Below are 12,753 nucleotides of genomic sequence, written 5' to 3'. Positions count from 1 at the left end.
AAACAATGAAGCTATTTCTGGTGCTGTCACACTCTCACCAAGGGCAAAAAGCACCATAAGAGTATTTCATATGACTCAGCATTTTTGTGCAAACTATTGAAATGCGGCAATGAACTCACTGATTCAAAAGCCATGGAGATCCAGTGCACTCGACCGCCCTGCATGCCCACAGCACCATGGGATAGCTGGCCAGGCAAGAGGTTGGGCTCAGGAAGAGAGTGACACTCAGGATGGAGCAACGGCAGAATGGATGTGAGGCTGTTACCTGCAGGAGAGAAACACAATTATGACTGAAAGCAAAGTCACAATTATTTGAATAATGCTGCATACAATACAGAATGTTTCTAAGCAGCTTCATATTAATAAAACAGAAAACATAACAGTTTTAATATTGTAATATCATCGGTTCATCAATTCATTATAAGAGTGTTGATGTTGTTAAGTTGTAAAGTATCATTATCCAGCTCAATGTTCTTCTGATCTGATCTTCTTAACAGTGTAGATAAACCAATAATATTACTGATCATTAATTATTTTTTAAAGGATAAAGCAGGCATTACAGATTATTCCTCCTCACCTGATGGCAAACACTGAGCTCCACCAGGCTTCACCAGCTTGCTATTGGCACTGATGGCTTTGCACAGCTTGCACAAGTGCCCGATCTCATTAAAAACATCAAAGTCTGGATCAAAGATCACACTACCCTTTGAGGAGGAGGAACATCAATAATCATTAAATTAATAATTCATAAATCAGCTTCAAAGGAAAACAATCAATATACAGTTTACAGACTAAGACCACATCAAAAATCAGTAGTTTTTCCATTCAAAGTAAAAAAAAATTATTACGCTGTAAAGTCTGATATATGAAATAATAGTCAGAAAAATCTAAAAATCTTGATATAAGAGAATATGGAGCTCATAATTGAGGAGCAAAATATATATATATAATATATATTATATATAATAAAAGTGATCTTTATGTTCATCAGAAGCCACGGGTATTAATTTTGTGTTGCTTTTCATTTGACTCTCAGTGACAGTAACAACTGACTTGTACTGTGTTTAAATTCACAGCAAATTTCCATTTTGTGAACTATCCCTTTAAGTTACTAGCCATTTTTGGATGTTGACTATGATTAATCCATTATCCATTTTCATGAAGGGACTTTACATTATATTAATGATTCCTTTCTGCACTCAGTGTAAACAGTTGTATTCTGTCTCACCAGGTCTCCAATAACATGGTTGTCTGAGCGCTGAGTGCGGTTGATGCCCAGTATGCCGAACACCACAAACACCATGGCTCCGGTGTCCACTAGAGGACGCACTGCTGGTTTCCCACACTGACCTCCACTGCAGGGGTTAAAGCCGGAGGTCTTGGAGATCTTAATCTGGGTGGGAGCTGATCAGATATACAAGAAATATCTGACACTTATGAAAGAAATAAAAGCATTTTAAAAAGAAAGCATTTAGCAGCTAAATGAGAAAGATTGCACATTGGTATGTTTCAGAAGCAACCTGTTGTTGCCGATGGAAATTTCAAGCAGTGACAGCCGTCTCCTGCAGTGTTAAATCATGTCATACTCATACAAAAAAATAAATAAATTATTTCATGTGTAATTTATGGAATATTAAGGCATCAAATTAACGCTTTTTTCCTAAATAAAACAAAAAATTCAAAAGGATTATTTTTTTTCCCCTTTTTTTTTTTTTTACTGTATTTTTGATCAAACAAATGCAGCCTCGGTGAGCATAAGAGACTTCTTTTAAAAACATTAACAAATCTGACTGACCCCATACGTCTAAATCGTAATGTAATTTGGCCAGTTTTTTAGAAGTAGAGTACACATGGACTAAAAGACTCAGAGCTCTAATTTTGATTTCATAGGGTCCTTAAAATGTTACCACAAAACTAAATAAAAAAAAAAGTGAAAAATCATAAATTCAAAAAAAACCTGAATATTAAACCACTTAAAATCATAAATTCATTATACACTCATTTGCAATTTATCCTGAAATCTTGATGTTTCTCAGCTATCCATTGCATAGATCTCTAAAGGTAAACTTCAGTTGTAGATACTTTTAGGTCACTCATGTGTAGACTCTTATGTAAAAGAAGTGCACATTAGCGTACTTAAAAAAAAAGTACTTTAAAAGAATATACTTAAGTGTGAACTTAATGTCATGTGTTTAGACACTTCATTGCATGATAGAAAGTAAATAAAATGAAAATGAATTAAATGAAAATGTATTATAGTTAAATTTATATTAAATGCAATTAGTTGAACTTAAGAGTGCTCGACCCACTTAAGTACATCTTTATATATAATTTCATAATTGTAATTACACATTTTAAATATGAATTTGCAATTTAGTAGATTGGGGGGCTACAATCTTTAAATGTACAATATGTTTCATGTCATACTAGTTGTTCACAGTGTTAAAGAGAGGAGATTTTACATGTTCAAACAGGCTAAAGTTTTAAAAAATAATTTGGAAACGAATGACGGATAATTTCTGAATTAAAAGCACTTCCAAAATTTTATTATGGGTTGGTACAAGTTTCGGTAATTTTTTTCGATTGTGTAAATAACGAAGAAAACAATTAATAATAATAAATAATAACTACATAAATAACAATACCACCACAAAAGCACACCTTGTACCAGAGGAGAGCGAGACCACCCGGAGATTTCATTGCTATCATACGGCGCTTCATCGGCAAGTACATAGGATTTTTAAGAATGTATCCAAATAAGTTGTTTTTGGATGTGTGGAGGAAAAGTTTATTGTTATAGCTTCACAAATAAACCCAAGCGTTACACCAGGGGATGTTTTACCACAAACCTTAAGCAAGTGCGTATGTGTTCTCGTCACCCAAAAACGAACAAGGCTTGGTTGACGTGGTCACATGGTTACTATTACTCTCAAGCGGTCGTGATCCAAGACCCCATGTGTGAGTTTCTGCATCAGATTTTCTGTCTTTTGTTGGAAATCCGCACATAAGTGAATGTTAATGGAAACTATGAAAGTCAATGGCTACCAGCAAATGTTTGGTTACCAACATTCTTCAAAATAATTTTTCCGTTCAGCAGAAGAAACAAACTCACACAGGTTTGGAACGACTTGATGACAGAATTTTTGGTGAACTATCCCTTTAAATTATTCACAACTTCAAATACATTAAAACCCACGCCTGTACCTGCAGGTAGCGGGGCGTAGAAGCTGCCCTGAGTGGGTCCATCAGGTCCAGAGCTGAACACACACCCTGGCGGCCCCTCACACACACGACTGGGGTACGGGCTGATCGTGTGCTGGGCAAAATAGAGCTTCCTGTCCATAATATAGACAATTACCAGATTATTATCATCCCAGCTCATTTTCAGACACTTTTATATGCTGAAATGGTCACACGGGGTTAAATGCTGCACACTGGAGGCGCAATGAAAAAGATGTCAATCAGTCATGGATCATCAGTGAACATGACATGTTTTTGCACACTCACCTGCTGTGCCGCTGCTCGACCGACGCCACGTAGAAGTCAAACTCTGATCTCCAGCGCCGGCCGGAGTCACACAAGTGCAGAGTCAGCATCCAGCGAGGGCGCGGGTGATACGCGTGAGACACACACACGCTCATCCGTGTGCTGAAGTTGCTATGGGGACTGCTGTAGGCCTGTTACCGTGACAACACATCGATCAGTGTTTGTCAGCTCAGATGGAATGGGATGTAAGGGCAATTGACGCATGCTGAGGTGATACCAACACTGCCACAGACATTACGCAGCACAAACTTTTCTGAGGATGATGGAATTCTGAGGGCTCGCTATAGTTTGTGTACACTGAAAGCTTTGTTTTTTTTCACTGAAGCATTGGCAAATGGGCGGTTATGGCTTTTGTCTGTGTACAGAAGGTATTTAAGCGATGTGAAAAACACATTTGCCGGCCGTAATTATGTTTTCAAGAAAATAGCTTATCACAGCTGTCTCTCGACACGACTGTTTGTGCTCGTATAGGCCATTGTTTCTTTTCTTTGCTTATTGGAGAATATTCAACTGCTAGCCGTGTGTGTGTGTGTGTGTGTGTGTGTGTGTGTGTGTGTGTGTGTGTGTGTGTGTGTGTGTGTGTGTGTGTGTGTGTGTGTGTGTTCGCCAGGGTCAGGCAAATACTAAGAACTGGCTTTTTTTTGTTGTTGTTGTTCTTAAGTGTAAATCCAAATTAAATTGATCACGGCTCACAGCATGTTGAATTGGAATGACTGCAAGAGTAATTTACTGAATTGCAATTCAAAGACATTCAAAGGTTACACACAGAGAATTCATTAGTTCAACACAAGACAAAATATTATTTATAAACATTATTTTCATTACTTATTCACTCTATATGTAAAATATATATATTTTTTCTCAACAGAGCAGACATATTTCAACACGGTCCAAATATTTAATAAAATCACAAACAGGTTTTGTTTTTCCAAACAGCCCCACAATATATTCACAACATTGTTTTCAGATTAAAATTGTAAAAAAATAAATAAATAAATAAATCTGAATCTTAGTTTATTATGTAAATAAGTTAATAAATTAATAAAAACTATAAATATTATAGAAAAAAAATCTAAAACTTTAAACAAAAAATAGAATTGTTGCCTTTGAAACTAACTTAAATAAATAAAAAAGTACTAATTACTAAATTGAAATAAAACACATAGCACATAAAAAAATACTAAAACTAAAATGAAATTGAATATATAAAAATAAAAGCTCATTTAAAATATTAATAAATACTGTAATGGTATACTTTATATACTAAAATAACACTGCTATGATGTTTACATTCATAGTGAAAAATCAGCAATATACATTTACAGCCATAACTGAATTTCTTTGAATATCATTGCATTTTAAATCTGCTCTCTAAATCAATCAATAAATAAATAAATAAATAAAAATTCCATGTCCTATTTACCTCCTTAATTCAAATTCAACTCAAATTTAGGAACATAACTAGAACTTAAAGGCATTCAAATAATGGCACACAATCTTGGCGTGTATGTGTGTGTTTATAGGTGTCTGCATGAATATGTGTAGGCATACAGACCTGAAAGAAGGGCACATCCCCGTGTGCAGATGATGAAGCCTGCCAGGGTGCAGGTACACTGGCACTTAGTGAATAACGATATAGAGGGACAACAGAGCCCAAGTCCAGTTTAAACACATAGACAGTAAGGAGACCACCTGCAGAAACCCACAGAAGCAGTGGTTTACTACATCAGTGCCTCAGACTTCAGAAAGACTACTGTTCAGAAGAGCAGGGTCAGTATTTATTTATTCATGAAATAAATTACTACTTTTATTCAGCAAGGGCACATACGTAAATAGTATCAAAAGTGACAGTACAGACATTTATAATGTTCCACATTGTTTTTATTTCAAATATTATTTCTATAATATATTATACCATCATTTTAAACTGTAATACTATTTCACAATATTACTGTATATCATCTATTTTAAATCACATAAATGCAACCTTGGTGAACATAACAGTCTTCTTTCAAAAACATGTATAAATATTACCAACCCTAAACATTTAAACGGTAGTATATGAGATGTGTTAAATTAATGTTCAAGTAAAAGTTTGACCCCTTTATTGCGTATAAGGTATTTGGATAAGCATTAATCTTCTACATTTTTTGAATACTGTATTTCTGATAAAACACATTTTTCTCAAACTTTAGGAGTGCACTGCATTTATGACCTCACAGCTAACAGACACAAAATAAAAGCAACAAAAACGTTAATTTGGATTTAAGGGGGATTTAAAAAACCAATTAAAATTGCAAGCATGTCAGTGAATGTATATCAGTAATGGGATGCATTTGTTCACATTTTGTGATTTCACAGGAGCAGAATTCAGGAGTATGTGTGAGAGTTGTGTGTGTCACGTAAAATAGTGATGATCTATACAAATATGTTGCCCATAATAGGGTCCTATCATTTTTTTTTTTTACAGCTGGTGAGGGGAGGATCCAGAGTGAAATATTCTCTCTCTTCAGTGAGGAGAGACTGCATTATAACATTAAAAATCCACTGCAGTTTAGAGAACATCCAAACGTATGTTTTCACAGCACATTAAGTTCATTAGGTTAATTAACTGTGGGAATTTAGCCAGAATTTTATTTAACTGCACTTTGCGATTGTTAAGCAGACAGTTTCTAAATATACTGTCAAACTAAAACCAGATTCTAATGTATTTTCATGGTTTCTGGCAGGTCATTAGCTACGATAACCATAGATAAGATGTAGAACAGTAGCTAAATAATGACACTTTTTTTCTTCTGTAGAGCTGCTTTATACCTGAATCAAACTGGTTTATAATTGATGGACACTGCACTGTTATTGAACTGAACTGAATCAACATCTTCTGTGGAGATGCTTTTAGCTCTTGTTTCATAATTTGAAAGACTTAATAACTGTGGATAAAGACAATATATCATTTCCATAGCAATGTCTTTTTACTTAAGCGTTTTTGGTCTGCTTTTTGTTGCACAGCTGTTAAAGCATCTTAGCTTCTAGCATCCAGACACAATATCAAAACTGATATGGCTGATAATATATAAACAGAGCTGGGTAGTAACTGATTTCATGTCTTCAGTGATCATTTAGAAAGTGATAGAAAGGGACTTGAGAAGAGAATCTGTGTTGACCAACCTGGTTAGAGCTAGTAGAGCACCTCAGCTAAGCTGGTGGAGGCCTGGGTGAGCTGATTAACCATGCTGTCTAACTGGTTTACCAGCCTGACTACCTTCCACTGCTATGACCTTGTTTTCCAGCAGGGATTGGAATGCATCAAAGACTGATTAATCTTTGATAAAAGAGGTGTCAGTGTTTTTCCACCCTTTCCTCCCAGCAGAGCAGAGAAACAAACCTGTGGGTGTCTGTGCGCTGTTGTTAGATGCTGGCTTGATCTGGTTTGAGGGAATTGTGGGATGGTTCCCTGAGGTAGAGCTTGTGAAGTCAGCAATGCTGTGCAGATTATGAGGTCGCTCCATAAAAACACCTGTGTGAGACAGAGAGGTGGGACACGTCAGTCTGTACCACTTTAGGTAACACTTTATTTTAAAGAACAATTCTCACTTTTAACTAGTTGCTTATTAGCATGCATATTACTATCATATTCGTTGATTATTAGTACTTATAAAGCAGGTATTAATGCCTTATTCTGTAAGACTATGTTTTAGATCCCTGAATCCTAAACTTAACAACCACCTTACTAACTATGAATAAGCAGCCAATTAGGAGTTTATTGAAAAAGTCGTAGTTAACAGTTAGTTAATAGTGAGAATTGGACCCCACTTTATTTATTCTTTTGTTTTAAAGTTAGAGATACTCAGTGGAATTTTTAGGCATGAACCATTATAGACTAAAGATTAATATAACAGTTAGTAATATTACTACAAGTATCTGGATGTACAGTACTATGTAAATGCCACGGTATACAAATATGGTAATCGTTAAGTACCATGGTATTTATCATAGCACTATGCTATTACCATACTATAATTGCTCTTATTTAATATCATCATTGTATCATGGAACGCCAATACTTTTTGTGTGTCATATTATTACCAATTACCGCTTTTCTATTTGAATATATCTGAAAATGTAATTTATTCCTGTGATCAAAGGTGAATTTTCAACATCATTACTACAGTCTTCAGTGTCACATGATCCTTCAGAAATCATTCTAACATGCTGATTTAATGCTCAAGAAACATTATTGTTATCACTGTTAAAAACAGTTGTGCTGCTTGATATTTTTTGCGGAAACTGTGATACTTTGTTTTTTTTCAGGATTCTGTGATGAAAAGAACGTTCAAAAGAATGTGTATCTGAAATATATTTTTGATACAGAGTCAAAGGTTTTTCAGTCACTTTTAATCATTTTTAATGCATCTTTATAATAAAATTATTAATTTCTTTAACTCTTTCCCCCCCAAAAAAATTAATACTCATCCTGCAAGACTCTTAAGACCACCAAACACCAAATATTACGTCTTTACGACTTATAATTCATATAGAGAATTGGTGGGTTTTTGTTAAATGTGAGCCAAAATCATCACAATTAAAAGAACCAAAGACTTAAACTACTTCAGTCTGTGTGCATTGAATTTATTTAATACATGCGTTTCACAATTTGAGCTGAATTACTGAAATAAATGAACATGACATTTTAATTTATTCATACTAAACAAAATAAAAAAACAAAAAAGACACACAACCAAACATCCAAACCCATACTCTGAATTGATGCTCTGCATTTAACCCATCCAAAGTGCACACACACAGCAGTGAACTCACACACACCGTGAACACTGTGAACACACACCCAGGAGCAGTGGGCAGCCATTTATGCTGCGGTGCCTGGGGAGCAGGGGGGGTGGGGGTCGTGCCTTGTCAGGACACCTTCGGTTTGCCTTGAGACTCGAACCCACAAGGGTTAGCAAACTCTCAGGCCATGGTTCTCAAAGCTCCAGGCCTCGGGACCCACTGCTCTGCACATTTTGAATGTTTCTGAATCTGACACACTCAGTTCAATCTCTCTCTAATGAGCTGATGATTGATCGGTGCGATAAATAAATTTTATGGTCAAATATTTTTGCTAAACAATGTAATTGATAATCATTAGGCCACACCTTCTACGCATTTTATGGTCAAATATTTTTGCTAAACAATGTAATTGATAATGATAATGTACAGTCAGCTGATCAAAACAACAAAAGATAAATCCCTCGAGGGTGACACTAGATTTTAGATTTGCTTGACACCCAAATATTGGCACTACTCGAAATCAAATTTTTCAGCTCATTGCCCGCTGCCTTCATCTACTGTATCTTTCCCTAAGCAGAAAATCTGTGAGCTAATTAAATAAGGCAGCGCAAATGAGTCAAGCAATTGTTTTCAATGAGCCACTAGAGTATAAACTCAAGCAGCGCCCGTCTGTGATATTTAGAAGACACACCCGAGCACATATGGCAGGCGATGCCCTGGGCACTCAGGTTGCTGCGCAGGTCCAGCAGTCTCTGCAGGTTGGTGTCTCTGTGGAAGAGCACAGGTGCGTGACTGGCCGGCCGCAGGAGACAACAGCACCACACCGAGCCCAGCAGAACCAGGGCATACACACCTGAAACACAAGACAGGACCGCTTATATACATTCAGAAAGACTTTCAGTTTTATGGACATTCACACAAAGACCAGTCACTAGTCAGCTGGCTAAAATTACACAGAAAACTGAGAGGCCACACAGCATTTGACCACTGGATTTACAAAAATAATTTCATTTTTAAGAACATTTCAACATTGCATCAACTACTGATGAACACATATTAATTTAAACACATCAAACACTGTGAGCCAGGTCTTCTCGCCCAACATCAGTGCCTGACCCCACAAATGCTCTACTGGATGAATGGGCAAAAATTCCAACAGAAACACTCCTAAATCTTGTGGAAAAACTTCCCAGAAGAGTGTAAGCTGTTATAGCTGCAAAGGTGGGACCAACTCCATATTAATGTCTATGTATTTACAATGCAATGCCATTAAAGTCCCTGTTGGTATAATGGTCAGGTGTCCCAATACTTTTGTCCATATAGTGTACAGATCAATAAAACATACCATCAATCAGTTCCAAAAAGTAATACAAAACCTTTGCTGTTCATAAAAAGGCTGAATCCAGTATTTGGTGATGACACAGCATATTGTGAGATTTACAAGCAATTTTTAAAAGGCAAGTCATTTTAACAAAGCACAAGGGTTAAGTGCATCCTGCTACATTATGCATGACTGTACTGTTTCTGTCTCTACGTCTATAATTATAGCACCATTGTCTCAACACTGCTCAGGCTGCTCACCTAATAAGAGAAAAGAACAGTGGTGGCCTGGGAGAAACCTGGCTCTAATTTAACTTTATACTTTATAACTAATATGCATGTACACAATAGGCATTTGTGGAAATTTCTTGCTACGCTCCACCATGCTAATACAAGCTTAATTGCATTGTTGCAGGCACATAAGGGATGCGGTTCATAGCTCCTTTGTTTGAACTGTGAATAGACTGACCTTGAGACTAAGAAACAAAATACAGAGAGTCTGAAACAAAACAGCCAGGAAATTTTCATTTTACTCATGCATAAATCGTGTGTACATTAGCAGAGAAAAACAAAATCTGACTTGCATGGTATCATAATCCTACTCTCTTTTCCATAAAATAAAATAACCATACCTTTGTAAGCATTCTTTTGCCAACCAAACCAATTTCATATTAATATAAAAATATAAATTTATAAAATTTAAAAATGAATTTCAGTGCAATTTTTTAGACACAATCCTGATTAAGTTGCATGGTAAATTCCGGTAATTAGGTAAGGTACTCATATACTATTATATAATATTTTAATTTTGTTATTTTATATTTTTATTATGATTATTATCAGTATAGATTTTATATTTTTTTAATAGTTGTTTTTCAACTAACATTTATATTCTATTTCATCTCACCTTTTTTTGATAGTTACCAAGGCAACATTTCTAAAATTTTTGTTTTCAAAATTTTCAAAAAAAACACATATTCTATTTCATCTCACCTTTTTTTAATTACCAAATATTTTTTAATAGCGTAATATAGATTTTTAATAGTTTTAGTCTTAGTTCTAGCTTTAGTTAACAATAACTTTTTAGAGTAGCCCACTGGTCGTATTTATTTATTTATTTTTGCATAGCATGCATAGAATATCTGGATTCAGAATGTTGGTAGTTCATTCCAAACATATCCTTAGACTGTTGAGAGTGAAACATTACCTTACTACTTCCTGAATACTGCACAGTATGGACTGTATACTGCTTACTACATACTTCTTACTACTAAATAACAAGCAACTCAGTATAGGAGTTATTCCATATAAAAACATCAAATAATAGTATGCAACACTGTTGACATGTGACCTCATCACATTGCATTTTTAATTCAATGAGTGGTGTCCAGATTTTGTGTAAAAATGTCTCCACACTTGGCAGTCTTATCATTGTCTGCAGCTGAGAGAAAATGAATAAAGATGCTTAACTAATGTGAGCATTATGAAAGCACATCACATCTTTTGAGAAAAACCTCTAAACATTCCTAATCACGACAAGCGTTACTTACCTATAATAGTTTTCCGTTTCTCCACCACAGGCTCTGCCACCCAGTGTCTCAGGAGCCTCTGAAGGTGAGCGCTGACCACCCCTACGCTGCCCTCAGTGGACACGGCCAAAGGAGCTTCAGCCGAGAGCGACAGCAGCACCGCATCCGATTCAGACTCACCTGCACAGAAATCAACAATACAAGGAGTGACTCAGCAGCCACATGTGATGATCTGAGATAATGCACCAAGGTTTTCATTTTCAAATCAACATGAAATCAAAACAGATCCTATTTACATCCTTGGTCCTTGGTTCATCATGGTCTTATCATTTCAAATGTTCCAATATTCCAAACTGTCTTTGTAATCTTTTACCAAAGTGAATTAGCTTTTGTGGTGATGACATCATCATTACCTGGTTCCATTTCTACCGTTATTAGAGCAACATCGTCATCATCTGAGAGGGGACTGGGGCTGGCGGACAGTTTAGTTAGAGCGCTCCACCTGTTAGGGTTAAAGGGATAATTCACACAGAAATGCATGTAAATGTCAATGTAATTGAATGGAAAGGAGTGACCAGTAACCAATTCATTCAAAAAATTCAACTCATAATAAGGATTCATGATCTAGTCATATCTAGTATAAAAGCAGTTTTTATAATACATTTATGGTCCTTTTGCATCATTTTTGAATCTTGAAAAGTTCCATCTGCATTCAGTGTAACTGCGTTGAAAAAGAATGACCAGCACATTGAAGGGAAACAAGGAAGTCTTACAGGCTTGGAAGGGCATGGTGTTATTCATGACAGAATTTGTATATGTTCTGTAAAAAAAAAAAAAAAAAAAAAAAAAATTCCGTTACCATTTACTCACTTTCATGTCATTCCAAACCTGTATGACTTGACCTTGTCTTCTGTGGAGCACAAAAGAAGATATTTTGAAGACTGTGCTTGTCACTTTTTTCTATGCAGTTACAATGAATGGGGACTGAAGCATTCACGCATCAAAGCAATGCAAAAGATCCATAAAAGTGGTCCATCTGACTTGTGCAATAGCTTTAGTTGAGAAACAGACAAGTTTAAAGGGTAACACTTTTTAAGGACCAGTTCTCGTTATTAACTAGTTGCTTATTAGCATGCATATTACTAGCATATTGGCTGTTCATTAGTACTTATAAAGAACATATTAATGCCTTATCCTGCATTTCCACATTTTAGATCCCTTAATCCTAAACTTAACAACTACCTTACTGGAGTCAGTGAATTTATCTTGAGAAATGGATCCGTAGGTTTATGAACAAATTATTGAGACCAGTTTAACAAACTGGATCAGCTGATTCATTAACAAGATTCAGCTCAAAATAATGATTCATTAAACAGACATGGCTACTTCTCTCATGAGTCATACCTGGACTGCTTTTATGATGCATTTATGATTTTTTTGCTTCATTTTTTGAATCTTGAAAGGTTCTGTCTTCATTCAATGTAATTTCATGGAAAAGAGTGACCGGCACATTGATTTTTGTTTCTGTTTGTATACCATTAAAGAAAGAAAGTCATACTAGGTTGGAACA

At 35.6% G+C, this 12,753-nt stretch overlaps 1 protein-coding gene across 1 annotated transcript in view; it reads right to left on the bottom strand.

Annotated features, from left to right (window-relative positions):
- Positions 1 to 12,753, bottom strand: part of LOC109110044 (protein dispatched homolog 3-like) — a 42,513-nt gene that overhangs the window by 5,280 nt on the left and 24,480 nt on the right. The window contains exons 8-17 of the mRNA XM_042762792.1: positions 11,597 to 11,685; positions 11,205 to 11,363; positions 9,026 to 9,187; positions 6,932 to 7,063; positions 5,102 to 5,238; positions 3,508 to 3,677; positions 3,205 to 3,335; positions 1,229 to 1,404; positions 578 to 704; positions 120 to 265 (exon numbers count right to left, since the gene is read on the bottom strand). Coding sequence (XP_042618726.1) covers positions 120 to 265; positions 578 to 704; positions 1,229 to 1,404; positions 3,205 to 3,335; positions 3,508 to 3,677; positions 5,102 to 5,238; positions 6,932 to 7,063; positions 9,026 to 9,187; positions 11,205 to 11,363; positions 11,597 to 11,685 — 1,429 coding nt within the window. The remainder of the gene's footprint in view (positions 1 to 119; positions 266 to 577; positions 705 to 1,228; positions 1,405 to 3,204; positions 3,336 to 3,507; positions 3,678 to 5,101; positions 5,239 to 6,931; positions 7,064 to 9,025; positions 9,188 to 11,204; positions 11,364 to 11,596; positions 11,686 to 12,753) is intronic.

The sequence above is a fragment of the Cyprinus carpio genome, chromosome A8, assembly GCF_018340385.1.
Source record: "Cyprinus carpio isolate SPL01 chromosome A8, ASM1834038v1, whole genome shotgun sequence".
NCBI lineage: Eukaryota > Metazoa > Chordata > Actinopteri > Cypriniformes > Cyprinidae > Cyprinus > Cyprinus carpio.
Note: the sequence above shows the minus strand (reverse complement) of the source record. Positions and strands in the feature narration are given on the sequence as shown.